We start from the raw sequence: 15,233 nt of genomic DNA, 5'->3' as shown, positions 1-15,233 counted from the left end.
AGCCCCTCGAACATACCCAGCTGGTACGCCTCATTAGTTCGGTCATAGCCTAAGGCACGCTACCAAAGTTTAATTACCTTAGGGCCAGAGTTTATCTCCCCTATAAAGGGATAATAAAGTCATCTACGACTACACCACTGAAATACCATAAAATATACTTCACGACATTACTATTGCCAATCTGGATGTTTCAACAATTGAAGCCTGGTGAAATATATAAGTGTCTGAGAAGAAGGCTGTTGAATACTCAGTAATAATAATATTGATGTTTCCGGCACTTTTAACACGGATTATATTAAGTTTAAAGCCAAGAACATCTTTTAGATTATCATTGAGAATAATATTTTCATTGGCAATGGGAAAACTAATGTATATCGATCCCTCTTCCTTTGAATAGTTGAAATGAAAGGCTCGTTTTTTATGAGCGAAAACTCTTTTACTGATAGAACGACATAAACCATTCATACAAGTGAAATCCTCGCATGGTAATTCAACAAATGGATAATCCAAACAATTGATCTTTTGAATTTTATGTTGTTGGCTAACTACTGGTGGCCAATCATGGGGTCTAGTTTTTATATCATATTTGCGATCTTTTCTCAGGATATCATAGGTATTTTGAGAATACAGTCGACAAGAGCCACTTCAGGGGCACCGTCGAATTTAATGGTAGGGGACAGTTTCGTCCAAAAATCACTTGTTTAATTCATATCATTTTAGAGTGGATCGGAGACGTTGGAAAAAAACACCGATTCAAGAATCAAAATCTCAGTTGTATCCTAGCCCCCGAACAAGTAACTGTTTCTTGCCCCTGCTAGTAGGAGTTTGTAATATCTTTTCAATTTGATAAAATCAACTAGTTTTTCTAACTTTTCGTTGTTCATAGTCACAGAAACCACAAAAAATTACTTCATCTTTTGTGTTTCGTAAACGTTAGGTTATTGGTTTGCTGTCTAGGGTTTTCGCCACCTTAAAACGTTCAGTGGACAACAAATAATTACCCTTTCAAAAAAAATCGTTGTTCTATTAACTCAAACAGTACTACCAACATTAATTTTTCTCTTCACAATCGCTTCATTGGAATATTGTTTAAGAAAATTATCAAAGGTATCATTATCAGAATGATGAACTTCCGTTGGGATTGAGTTGTAAAAGGATCAATGGGGTTGTTGATTATAAATCAACAAGATTTTTTCTAAATCATTAATAAAAGCAGGTGTATTTTTCAATGCTCAATATCTTCAAATTAAAAGTCGACTATTTCTTTTCAATAGTTAGACCAATGAAGCCTAGAAAGGACTAGGATTATGATAGAAAATATCATAGTATATTATATTTCATTTGCACGTTTTCGACATGTGGATTAAAAAATTCACTAGCGCGATCCATTTGAAATTTTGTATATAAATCTTGTTCGAGAATACTTTCTATAGCTTGAGCAACTTCAACACCTCTCTTTGTGCGCAATGGAATGGCGTATGCATAGCGACTAAAAACACTGATTCCAAGTAGAATGTACTTGTACGGTGTATTGGGGCGCCGTTGAATCTCATTTAGGTTTAAGAGATCTGCTTGCATTATGTGCACTGAGAAAAAGGCTTCAGTTTTTCAATAATGACTAGCACGAAAACTGTTATTTCTATGCAGAGTGTAACATGATTCATTTTGAAGATAGTCTTGTACACTTTTAGTGGGAACATCAGTGACTTTGGAAAGAGTGATGGGAGAACCCAAACTTCCAACCTCACCAATATATTCAAAGGCATTTTTCAAAACTTCAACCATTTTTACCGCAAAAACATAGTATAACGTCAACTATTTTGTTGTGTAGTAGCAGGTGTTGGTCGGGATGACGTTGATCTGATATCCGTGCTTCTTCGCTATTGTTTTGCTCTCAGCAGTTTACTCCTGCTCATTGTAGGGCTTATATTTGTCCACCCGGCGAAGTGTATCTTGAAGTAAAAGTAGTTTTTTATCATCGACAATATTCTCATTGTCAATGAATTTACTCAGATTGTCCTCAAAGTGTTCTAGAGGTAAAAGATCAAGTTCTATCGGGTTCAATTAATAGAGTTTAACCATCTATAGGAAACAAATTACAAGTACTATAGCTATCGATAGTAAAATAGTGAAAAAGCTACAACCCAGTTGAAGAAGACGTGTCCTTTAAAATTTTTTATTTTCTTTTTACAGGCCAATGCACGTACAATGGAACGAACTTACTTTGCCTGTTGCTTAACTACTTCTGGCAGTTGAACATTGCCGTCGGTTAAATTTAAACTAAGTTCCGATATTCGATTGATGAAGTCGTCGTCAATACCAATGCCTATCCTAACTGGGGGTTTCGTAATGCTTAGAATGAAAAATAAATATTTATTTTTAATCAGCTTCTTCACTGTTATCGAGGCCACTATAAGCCTTATTTACTGCATTGGGAGATGCACATTGCTTTTATTGTAAGAAATATCTATGGTGATGAGTATAACATCGGGTGTATTTTGGTTAGGATCCAATAAGATGTAGCCGTACTGAAGCTTCTTTTAGCCATCCAATGAGCTCCCTCCGAAGTTTATACGATCATCCTTGACTTATTAACCTTACATGCTTCCAGGGCATAACTTACAATCCTTGCCCTGAGGGCTGTAGAAGGGTTGTCATCCGCAAATGCCTAATTTTCTGACGTAACAATTAATTTGAACAAAATGATTATCTAAAAATTTTTATTGGATGGGTGTGGGAGGGCGTGTAATTTCTTTGTCAAAAATATCTGTGGCGACACATAAATCCTCGGGTATATTTTGATTAAGATCCAATAGGATGTAGCTGTACTGAAGCTTCTTTTAGCCATCCAATGAGCTCCCTCTGAAGTTTATACTATCATCCTTTACTTATTAACCTTATATGCTCCCAGGGCATAACTTACAACCCTTGCCCTGAGGGCTGTAGAAGGGTTGTCATCCTCAAATACCTAATTTTCAGACCTTACAACTATTTTGAACAAAATGACTATCTAAAAATTTTTATTGGATGGGCGTGGGAGGGGGGCTAGTTGCCATTCAATCACTTTCGACTATTTTTCCAGTCGAATGAGCTTTTTTCGAAGTTTCTACGACAACTCCTTCGATACGAAGTGCCCTGGTCTAAAACCAAAAAAAAAAAAATAATAATAAATAAATGATTCATTGTGCTCACATCACTCTTTACTTAGGCAGCGCTTTTGCCCTACCTATAATGTATGTTCTCTTATTCTCGTTTATTTACGTGCCATGATAACGTAATGTCATACTCGTTGGGAAAATGTGGTAGAAATTGAAATAGGTCTCCGGTGCATGGTCTTGAAGTTGGTAGACTGAAATGTATATGTCTACCGGTCATATATGCGGAAGGACATTTTTGTGCCTAAACTAGATCTTGTTCATACTGTAACAGTTCATTTGACAGTTACATTGTTTTTATCTAAATTATCTTTTAACATTTTGAAAATGTGCTGCACTGTCAGCTGTTTCTGATATTTCATCATGGAAAGTTTATTTTGCTGTAGAAGTGAATCAAATGGCACCGTGTACATTTTATTTGCAAATAATGCGTTTCAACGATACATCAAAAACGTCTGAGAGTATTGAACTGAAACTTTCAGAGCTACTACTATTGCTAATTGTTCTTTCAATTGAATTAATTCAAAAGAGTGTAACTATATCTAGTTTGTGAAAATAGTATAGATGCAATTTCTTAGGAATGATAGGTATTAAGTTCAGTTTTCAGGGAAACTTAAGGAGGTGTAAAACTAATTCAAAGGATAGTATTTGTGTCCAGATTTTCGAAAGGGCATATATTATTGAAAACTGTTGAAAATTTTTCTCCAACATATAAATAGTAATTTTGTAATTTTTCTTGCAGAGCAAAAAGAAAAAATTACAACCCTTAATGATAGACTCAGAAAGTTTGCCTTTTTGCAGCATAATAAATGTTCATTTTTTTAAGATTATTTGCCTACTTTTAATGATCATCAAAGAAGTGAATATCGTGGAAAATACTCTCCAAACTGTAATATACATAAGAATTTGTGTCCTTTTGATCCTCTTATCGACCCCAAATGTCTTCAGGCGTAAAATGGACGAAAGATACACTACTTTGTTGAAATTGTTAATTTTTTTCCATCCCTCCCCCCCTCTTGGAATTTTGCCCTCCAGATACGTCAATGTTCTGTTACTGAAAATCTGAAAGCTAGTTAAGAGAGAGTTTTATAGATAAAGATAGTTTTTCATATTGTAGAATAAACTGCTTACCTTCTTCAAAGGTGATTTTTGAGATGGGGGTTGCTGCTCCGGTTTCCTAGGTTTTCAGCCATGGGTGATCAGTTACTATTTTTAAACCAGATTTTAAAAACCTAATTTCCTAATGTCATCCTTTAAGACCTAATTCTTAATTCTTTCAACTACGTTGAATAAAATGGCTATCTAAAAAATTTGATTGGATGTGTTTGGGGAAAAGGTGGCGTGAGAGGGGGGTTAGTAACCCTGTGACGAAAGTGACGAACAATGCGAGTTGTCCTGTGACGAAAGTGACGAAAAATAATTAAATGGCCTATTTATGTTTTACTGCTTCAAATAATAAGTTTTTTTCAAGCATCATTAAATTCATTTGAAGGATTTCAGGCTTTTTTTGAAATTTCTGCAAGTTTATTTTCGTAACTCCCAAACATTGTTTTATTGGTTGTGGCCAACAGTTACCACTCTTGAATTGGATTCTATTCTGAATAATATTCGATTTTACTCAATAAAAGAGTTTCTTTAAGTATATTTTTACTCTCGGTTATTGTGGGCCGGAATTTGCCAGTAACCCATGATGTATAAGGTTTTACTACATCAATGTAATCTTTTCATTTTGTTACTTTTCTTTTTGTTTTTTATAGTGAATAATAAAAAAAAACAAAAGACTAAAATATTCGAATTTTACCCCCCCCTTATTCACGGCCAAACTGGAGGACTCTCGTGGAGGTAAAATATAAGGAAACACAGTGACGAGGACCTATGCAGTCCCTGTGCCTCTGTTCTGAATGCCTGTGAATAGTTACTTTTTGTCACTTTCTGAATGGAAACGGCGCTTAAATCAGTTTCCTTGCGTATCTTGTTCCAGCAGACTCCTACTATGGATTCTTTTTCTTGCTTTTCTTATTATGTAAAATTATCTCTGTCTCTTTAAATATTAAAATATAGTATGTATTAATATTAGTGAAAAATAATTAAATGGCCTATTTAACTTTTCCTGCTTCAAATAGTGATTTTCAACCATTATTAAATTCAATATTGATAATATTGAGTATTGAGGAGAGGCGGAACTCGCAGAAATGATTTTGAAAAAAATATTAATGTTTAAGAGTATGCCTAACATCTCTGCTTGCTCTACTTGGAGTCTCTAATATGCATCCTTTGGTTCTAACTTTTTATCTCTCCTTTATAAAACTTGCTGTTATCAACAGTCACCCATCCCCAAAGTTTGCTCACTTTTTATTTGAAAGTTTCAAGATAGGGTAAATACTTATCATACTCCTAAAACGTATGCTACGTTTAATAGCAAAGGTACTATATTAGGAAGAAGTGGGGGGGGGGTTCAAACCCTTCTTATGTAAGATTAGTATGTTGGAGTTTAGTTACAACCTAGATCCTTCAAGTTTCATTAAGTTTAAGTATATGAGCTCAATTTGTAATTTGTGCTGCACTGCATTGGGAATTTTGTTCTGTAGTTTTTCAACATAGCCGCAAATATTCTTTCCACACGGCCCGTATAAATTGAACCGTTGTGTAATACCGAAATATCCAAAAATCTATATTTATTTGGTGCATTTTTGTCTCCAAGTATCTGTTGTTTTTTTTTGTTTTTTGTTTTGCTTTGGAACGAGTTGTTTTTGCTCTAATTATAGTTATTTAACGTAATCAATTCAATTGTGCTATTAAAAAAAAAAGAAAATTAATCCAAACATACCCCCCAAAGCTGTGTGTCTTCTTTTTTGAACTTATTTACCATAAAATCATCGTTTTGAATCATAAAATCATCGTTTTGAATTCCCTATCTAAATTCGCCTTAAATTTTTTTTAGAACTTGACGACGCACTACCAACTGATAATAAGAGTCTGTTTGGAAGTACTACTCCTTTTTTAATACATAAAGAGAAAGTTCTCGTAGAGAAAAGTTTTTCCAGAGACGCATGTGCATTGCCTGAACCAGATTGCCGCCCTCTCAAACTGGAGTCACATAGTAATAAGGACGATGGTATGTTTTTTGTATTTACTTACTCATTTAATATATATATATATATATATATATATATATATATATATATATATATATATATATATATATATATATATATATATATATATATATATATATATATATATATATATATATATATATATATATATATATATATATATATATATATATATATATATATATATATATATATATATATATATATATATATATATATATATATATATATATATATATATATATGTATATAATAATTTATTTTTTGACCCACTAACATTATAAAAAAGTGGAGTAACAAAAGAAAATAAAAGGTAAAGACATACAAAAACAAAACACATGCAAAACAATATCAATATAAAAACTACAAATACAAATCAAAACAATCGCACAAGAGGATGAAAAAGACCCAACCGCTTGCAGGCCTCATCTTTTAACTTGGAGTCCAACTTGTTATATGACGTCAATATATCAGTTGCTTTAAACATTCGAATAATCTTACGGTTTCTATACCAACGAGGCAAATACAAAAGATATTTACAATAACGGAAATACAAAACTCTAATATCCTGCATATCATTATTATTAAAAAATGGGCGCAATAGAAAATGATAGAAAAAAGAATGGATAGAAAAAGAATGGAATGGTCACAATACGTAGAATAGAGTTTAGCCAATGCCTAACGAGAATGTCGGCCACGATTTGGAACAATTTTAGCATAACCTGCTTTAAGCTTATTCTTAATATCTGCAAGTGCACCAGCACGGATAGCTGAAATAGAAGAGCAGATACTAATCCCGAGCCAACGCAACATAGGAGCCAGCTTAACTGAAAAAGAACTACAACTCAAATCACTACTTGGGTTTTTAGCATTGAAAACTAAATATTCACATTTTTCAGCATTAAGCACGAGGCCATTTTTTTTCCAAAAGCTTAGAAACAAACTGGGTAGACTTAGCTAGGGTGAATTTTGAACGGCTAAAAAGTAATAAATCATCTGCATAAGCAATATAAGATAAATTAGTTAGGCCCGTAAAACACGACGGAAAAATACGAGAAAGCACAGGGTATAAACAAGCATTAAAAAAGTATGGTGACAGAACCCCTCCCTGCCTAAGTCCAGACCGAATTGGAATATTACCAAAAAAGATCTCTACTGACCGAAGTCGAACATATGAATTTGCATACCAAAAACGAAGGACAGATATAACAGATGAATTCACTCCTAGCTGGGTAAGAGAATACCATAGTTGGCTGTGACAAACCGAATCAAAAGCTTTTGAAATATCTAACGCACATAAATGAATTTCCGATCCATCTTTTTGTGCTTGAATTAAAAAAGAAGTAAGAATTCAATGCGCATGTTGGCATCCAATATTTGGTTTAAACCCAAATTGATTGGACACATAATTAACATTTGGAAGAATTTCAGGAAGCAGGACATATTCAAAAACTTTGCTCAACGAACAAGCTACCGTAATAGGTCTATATGATGCGCAATTAGTAAGATCTTTCCCAAGTTTAAGAATCGAAGTGACACTCCCGCACAAAAAAGAATCAGGGACCAAATACGTACATAGACAAATTTGAAATAATAACTGCAAATGATAAATCAATTCTTTCGAATAAATATGAAGGTGAAAAACACTAATACCATCAATATCACATGATTTAGATTTTAAATTCTTAACACAACGAATCACACGGTCAGCAGAAACAGGAGGCACATTGCCTTGGTAAATTTTCGCAGGTAATACATAAGAACAGAGGTTAACAAATTGAGAGTGAACCGCATAATTCATAACATTAAAAATCTTATTATAATGATTAATCCAAGAGGCATTAGGGATCTGATCGGCATTAGGAGGTTAATCAAATTTCGCAACATTAATCACTTGTTCCCACTGACTAGAGGTCTTGGGAAATTCTACACCATTGTACCTTACTTTACAAAGATAATGTTTAAAGTCCAACTTCGTTTTCTGTTTAATGTTAAAAAGGTGACCCCTTAAAGGGCGGCCACACGCTACCCAAATTCTAAGCCACAATTTTGCACGATTTTTCACAATTTTTAAATCAGGTTCAGATTTCCATATTGAGCCTCTAGTCTTAAGCTTAAAACGACAAAGTGGGACAGCCACTTCTTCAGCTTTTTGAGACAGGAAACAATCTGGCTGTAATATATATTCAGCTGAACTCGAGCTTGTGGGGATATAACACTGGTACATAGTAAATTAAATGGAACATTAATCGTAGACAGAATAAGAGCAAGGGTAGATAGATTTAGAGGTCAGTTCGCTGTATTCTAGTCTCTTTCGGCCATCCACTTTTTGTAATTAGCACATAAGTTCGGTTCTGCCCGGGTCGTATTGATGGTGACAATGGCTGAAAGAGGCAGATGGTCATAATCACGTTCATCCTGGTCAATGTAAATATCACTAATAGAAATACCAGAAGAAACAACACAGTGATCAATATCAGACAATGAACCGCTATTATGTATGTATGAATGGGATGGATCTTTATTCAGAACCCGATAGCCATTAGGTAGCGAATCCAAAAAGAAATCAGTTTATATCACAGTTCATATCGCCTAAAAGGATCCAATCCAATCCCTCACTCTCAACACTAATAAAAAGGGTCTTTAGCGATGCACATGCTTTAGTATACTTTGTTAGAGAGGGAAATGATCTTTGGTCGCATGGGAGGTATTCATTAATAAGAATTAGGTTAGCAAGACGGATTGCAATGAAATAATCACATTCACGATAACACACAGTTTTTCGGGCACTTATAACACAAGTTTTTCGGGCACTTCTATCGAAAACTAAGTGTTCTTTACTCCTGCGAAGGGAGTTCAAACTCACCAAAGGCAAAAGATGTTCTTGTAGAAACAAAATGTCGAAATTAGATAATTTCTGGTTCAAAGAATCATCCTTAAGATTATGGGGTCACTAAGAGGAGGGAATTCTAGATCATAAGACACAATTTTCTCACGGATTTGCTTGAGTTTGGAGTCAATGTTTAGAAGCCTTGATGCGAGGCTTGAATATGCAACGGCTGGAATGACAGGAACCTTGGTAGGCAAAATAATCACGTAAGTAGGAAAAATAAAATCATCAGACTCGCATTTCTGAAAGGTCTCAATTATATCCTTTATGTGACGGTAATTAGCTAGATCACCTTGCCGTCGAGGCACACGTTCGCCCACGAACACTCGAGACCATAGGTCAGGGTCAGTTTTAGCTATCGAAAGAGACTTTTCATCAAAAAAGTCACCCGCATGTTTGGCAATAATTTCATTATCCACTCCTTCATGAAAATTCGACTGCAAAAAGTTTAGCAGCGCAAAATGTATATATATATATATATATATATATATATATATATATATATATATATATCCATATATAGTATATATATATATATATATATATATATATATATATATATATATATATATATATATATATATATATATATATATATATATATATATATATATATATATATATATATATATATATATATATATATATATATATATATATATATATATATATATATATATATATACAAACTTGCGTAAATACAGAAGTATATTTATTTACTTAGGGGTTTCGGAGACAGGAGTATTTGGGACATGACATTTCTTTCCCAAAACTGGGTCTTTTGAAGAAAAACTAGCTAAAATGCCGAGAGTGTTTGTCTTATTTAAACTCTCTTCCAATATTTGGAAAACATATGATATAACTACAGCGTAACCAGAAAATAGGCAAAAAGTCTTAAACAGTCTCTTAATTTGAGGAGGGGTTTGCCCTCTCCTAGGTAATATTTTTTACTTCAACCTTGATGAAAAAATGTATGATAAGACTTTGTAATTTCCAAAATTTCTTATGCCTGCAAATCCATCTCTTGCTAATTCCTATTATTCTTGCAAAGTTCCTTAATTTTAAAAATCATATCTTTATCAAACCCTAAAATAATCTACGGATTTTCTATATAAAATCTCAAGACCTTCGTAATGTTGTATAAATAGCAGACTTATTTTTCTTATGCATGTTTTTAGGTTATTTTTATTGTTACTTTTGCAGAAACTAAACATGCCTCTTCAAATGATGATATAGTATATTTATATTATCATATTCTTCTTAATCCTATAATGTCCATGAAAGATAAAGCCAATGTTTTGGTCAATTCCTATTGCATATCTGCTAATTGTAAATCTAATTGTCGCCATCTTAAACCATAGTCGAACATCAGCAATAACATTGGTATGCTTCATATAAACTGAGATTCTTCTGTTCATTTCAATATACTAAATGAGAATATATATCCAACAATTCCCTTGAAATTTCGGCCGGGCACGAAGGATATGTTTTTTATTCGTTCAAGTAAAATGACTGTCTTTGAAGAAAGATGCTTCATCAATAAGAGTCCCGTATGCTTTCAATTATTAGGATATTTAATTTTGTATCCTGATGTAATCCATAAACAATAGGGAAAACTTAGTTTCATTTGGAATTCTTATTTTTCTAAGAAAATGTTCTGCTCTTTGAAGAGCAGAATATTCCTCTTCAAATGCTAACACAGTATGAAAATACTGTCATATTAATAACTCACTGTAGCACTAAAGCACTTGAGGCCAAAATAACTACGCTTGCTGCTACATTTAATTTTATTCTAATCCCCCTTCTTTACACGCTCCCAAGAAGTTTCTATTTTCCTAAAATATTGTGTAACGACATCCTCAACCCCCATTGGGAACTACCTACTTTTTCGTGTGGCCCTAGACGGTTATCCGACGAGGATGACCTGTGTCAATCTATCATCTTTCGTTCGCAGAACATGTCCTATCCATCTCAACCTTTTTCTCATTGTAACCCTAGATAGCGACATTGACCCAATTTTTGGGGTCAACTTACTGTTTGAGATACGGTCTGATGACCAAAACAATCAGTGGACTGGATTTCCTCTGGAAAATATCTAGAATATCCTTCTCCGTTTTTTGAAGATTCCACACTACAAAACCATAGCTAAACACTACCATCACTGTTGTTTTCATTATCAGAAATTTGTTGACCAGATTTATCTTTCCAATCTTCCAAACTATTTTCAACTGTGAATAAATATCCCGGGCCTTGACTATTCTACTTTTAGCATATTCACTGCACCCCTGTCTTTACAAATAATAGTAATTAAGTAAGTGAAGCAACTAACTTGTTTGATCTTATTGTTATTCAACATCAGATTTTCTCCTTCACTTGTTCCTTGTCTCAGCGACTTTGTCTTGTCACCATTAATTTCCAAAGATATTCTTCCAAATCAGAATTATTGCACCTTAAACTCTGAAAACCTCTATAACCTCATTCATTCAGATAACATTCTAAACACGAATGTTTAAATCATCAGCATAAATAAATTCATAGAGAATCTACTTCCTCAATTGAATCCGTTTTTTCCCATTGCCTTGCTTTGTTTATTATTATCACGTTGCTCTCAATATGTAATCAATCTTATATTAGTAATGAAAATGAAGCCAATCATTTTACAATTTCTTCTAGTATATATGCAGATTGTAAATCTCATTCTGACCATCCTAACCTGGAGTTGAACATCGATAGAGACAAAGGCATGATTCATGTATGCTAAAATTCTTCTCAATATTTACATATGCAAAATGTAAAGGTGTATCTTTCACTTCCCTTGAAATTTTAAAGGGGCGTGAAGGATATGGTTTTATTATTTCTGTGTGAAATGGTGGCATTTTATGATTTATACTTGGTTGATAAGAATCTCGGAATGTTTCAATTATTAAAATATATGATTTTTAATGTCCCAATGAACTCCATGATAAAGCGGCAAATTTAATTTTATTTGGAACTCTTTTCAAACTTTTTATCTCTATACTGTCTTACTATTTTCTCAATTTAAATTGTTCTAATTTTAAAAATATGAAATATCGCTTTAGCTTGTAGTGCAAGGATTTACTTATACTTGCAAGTAGTGTGAGCATTAAATAATTACATGTATTTTCTGGCATGTTTGCCTTTTATTTACTAATATTTGAATAAACCGCTTTGTAGTCATATAATTTTTTACAAAAATAAAAAAGCATTAGTTTCTATTGATTTCTAAATAATACTAATAGCTAAAGATGGACCAATAAGATTAGGGTGTAGTCAGGTGCAAAACAGTAAAAATCAGGTGCATTAAGGCTAAGACTAAGGTGTAATGAGCCTTAATTTCATAAGGATGACTTTTTTAAAAACAGGGATTATTCATAAATTGTTGTTCCTTTGATATCGAAACTGGAGTACAACCTGGGCTTTATGTGGCCTGGATATCTGACAGAGTTTTGACTGTTAACGTTAGGTTGTCTTCGCCAGTGACTTAACCTTGCTCTGTAGTTTTTTTAAGGCCTAATTTGATGGAAGCCTTATGATTTGAAAGACAAGGAGGACAAATGTTGGATGTCAGGATTGTAGATTTAGTAAAATGCATAATTTGGAGATGTTATGTTGTAGATAGATGGTATTATCTGTGACTTGTTTCGCTTTTTCTTTTTGGCAACTAGCATAAATTATGTGTTTGCTGTTTGATCATCGGAATTGCCTTCAATTCTACCCAAAAAAGCTCAAACATATGTGATAGTAAGAAGAGGCGGGGGGCACACTAGGTCATCTTTTATGTACAACTGAAAAATGTACACCTGAAAAATGATAATTGAAAAATGCAAAATACGTTGAATTTTGGAAAATTTAAGTTAAATGATCTTCACTATAAATTTGATATTATCTTTAAAGATAAATATTTGATTATTTTCACCACCCTTGGCTGAGTCTTTTCATATTAGTTAGGAAAAATTCTATGGATACTGTAAAAAATTATTTAAAATAATATATAGTACAAAGAAAATGTCAATAATTGTTACACGGCAATATAGTATAATTATTCTGTGTGCATAAACTGTATTAGTTGATGAAAATAGAGAGTTCTAATAGTCCATCAAAAGCACATAGTAACATATAATAGATGACCCCACTATTAAGCAGATTAATCTCTCACTTTAAGAGTCTAATCTTGAATGGATATTGTGTTTCACAAGTTATTCTTAGACAGTTTGAAAAAATGTACTCTGGCTTTATTCAGTATCAGATGAATAAAAAATTCGTAGAGGAATCGGAAATTTATTTCCAAATTTACATTTGTAGACTAATTAACTAGTGAAGAGTCAATAGAATTATTTACATTATTGTGTAAAGGAAAAATATTAATGGTGGGGTGATTAATTTTGAAAAAAATTGCATTATTTTAGTTCTCCCTGTTGCAGTGTCCTATGATAATGGTATCATGTGGAATCATGTGGAATGTTGAACATCTAGCATGCCTGGTCTGACAAGAATATGTCAAAAAACAGAAACGAATTTTTATTGTCAACGTTAGATACGAAGTCACATTAGTGTATTTGCTGAAGATAATTTAGCAAAACATGAGGATATTCATGATGAAGAAAAATCTTTCAAGTGTAACGCTTGTGAGAAAACATTCGGCCGAAAGTCCACCCTATCTTATCATCGGAAGACTCATTCTGGAGAAAAACCTTTCAAGTGTGATGTATGTAAGAAATGTTTTTCTTCTAGTTCCTATTTAAATAAACGTCAAAGAACTCAATCTGGAGAAAAACCTTTAGAGTGTGACGTATGTAAGAAATGTTTTACTTCTAGTTCCGATTTAAATAAACATCAAAGAACTCATACTGGAGAAAAACCTTTCAAGTGTGATATATGTGAGAGAACATTCAGCCATAAATCTTCCTTATCAGATCATCGAAGAAATCATACTGGAGAAAAATCTTTCAAATGTGATGTATGTAAGAATTGTTTTACTTCTAGTTCCGATTTAAATGAACATCAAAGAACTCATACTATAAATAAACCTTTCAAATGCGATATTTGCGAAAGAACATCCAGACAAATGATAAATCTGGATATTCATCGAATAACTTATTCTGTAGATAAACCGTTCGAGTTTGATGTATGTGAGAGAACATTCATCCATAAAGCCCACCTGTATTTTCATCGAAGAACTCAGTCTGGAGAAAAACCTTTCAATTGTGATACATTTGAGAGAACCTTGAGCCGTAAATCCTCCTTATCAGATCATCGAAGAACTCATATGGAGAAAAACCCTTCGAGTGTGATATATGTGAGAAAGCATTCAATCAGAAATGCACAATATCAGCTCATCAGAGAACTCATACTGGAGAAAAACCTTTCGAGTGTGACGTATGTAAGAAATTTTTTACTTCTAGTGCCAATGTAAATGATCATCAAAGAACTCAGTCTGGAGAAAAACCTTTCGAATGTGATACATGTGAGAGAACCTTCAGACGTAAATCCTCCTTATCAGCTCATCTAAGAACTCATATGGAGAAAAACCCTTCGAATATGATATATGTGAGAGAACATTCAATCAGAAATGCACACTATCAGCTCATCAGAGAACTCATACTGGAGAAAAACCTTTCGAATGTGACGTATGTAAGAAATGTTTTACGACTAGTGCTAGTTTAAATTATCATCAGAGAACTCATACTGGAGAAAAATCTTTCGAGTGTGATGTCTGTAAGAAATGTTTTACTTCTAGTTCGTATTTAAATATTCATCAAAGAACTCATTCTGAAAAAAAACCTTTCGAGTGTGACGTATGTAAGAAATGTTTTACTTCTAGTGCCAATTTAAATTATCATCAAAGAACTCATCCTGGAGAAAAACCTTTCGAATTTGTTAACAATCAATAAACAATCCTTTTAAAATCCGCTCTAGCTTATCATGATTAATCTAATTTTGGAGAAGAAGCTTTCGAATGTGACAAATATAAGGAACATTTACCTCAAGCTCCATTTAGAATGCATACGTGTTAAAAACCAATCGACTATGATCTTTGTATGTGAGAATTCT

The 15,233-nt window shown here is 33.1% G+C and overlaps 1 protein-coding gene across 1 annotated transcript; it reads left to right on the top strand.

The window, feature by feature from the left end:
* Positions 1–9,290: 9,290 nt before the first annotated feature.
* LOC148938933 (uncharacterized) lies at positions 9,291–14,595 on the top strand. The gene is made up of 2 exons (XM_089107434.1): positions 9,291–9,350; positions 13,717–14,595. The coding sequence occupies exons 1-2, from the start codon at positions 9,291–9,293 to the stop codon at positions 14,593–14,595; spliced, it is 939 nt and encodes a 312-aa protein (XP_088963560.1).
* Positions 14,596–15,233: the final 638 nt, after the last annotated feature.

Source organism: Artemia sp. Qi Xiang Cuo, unplaced genomic scaffold (genome assembly GCF_049724085.1).
Source record: "Artemia sp. Qi Xiang Cuo unplaced genomic scaffold, ASM4972408v1 HiC_scaffold_29, whole genome shotgun sequence".
Lineage (NCBI taxonomy): Eukaryota > Metazoa > Arthropoda > Branchiopoda > Anostraca > Artemiidae > Artemia > Artemia sp. Qi Xiang Cuo.
Note: the sequence above shows the minus strand (reverse complement) of the source record. Positions and strands in the feature narration are given on the sequence as shown.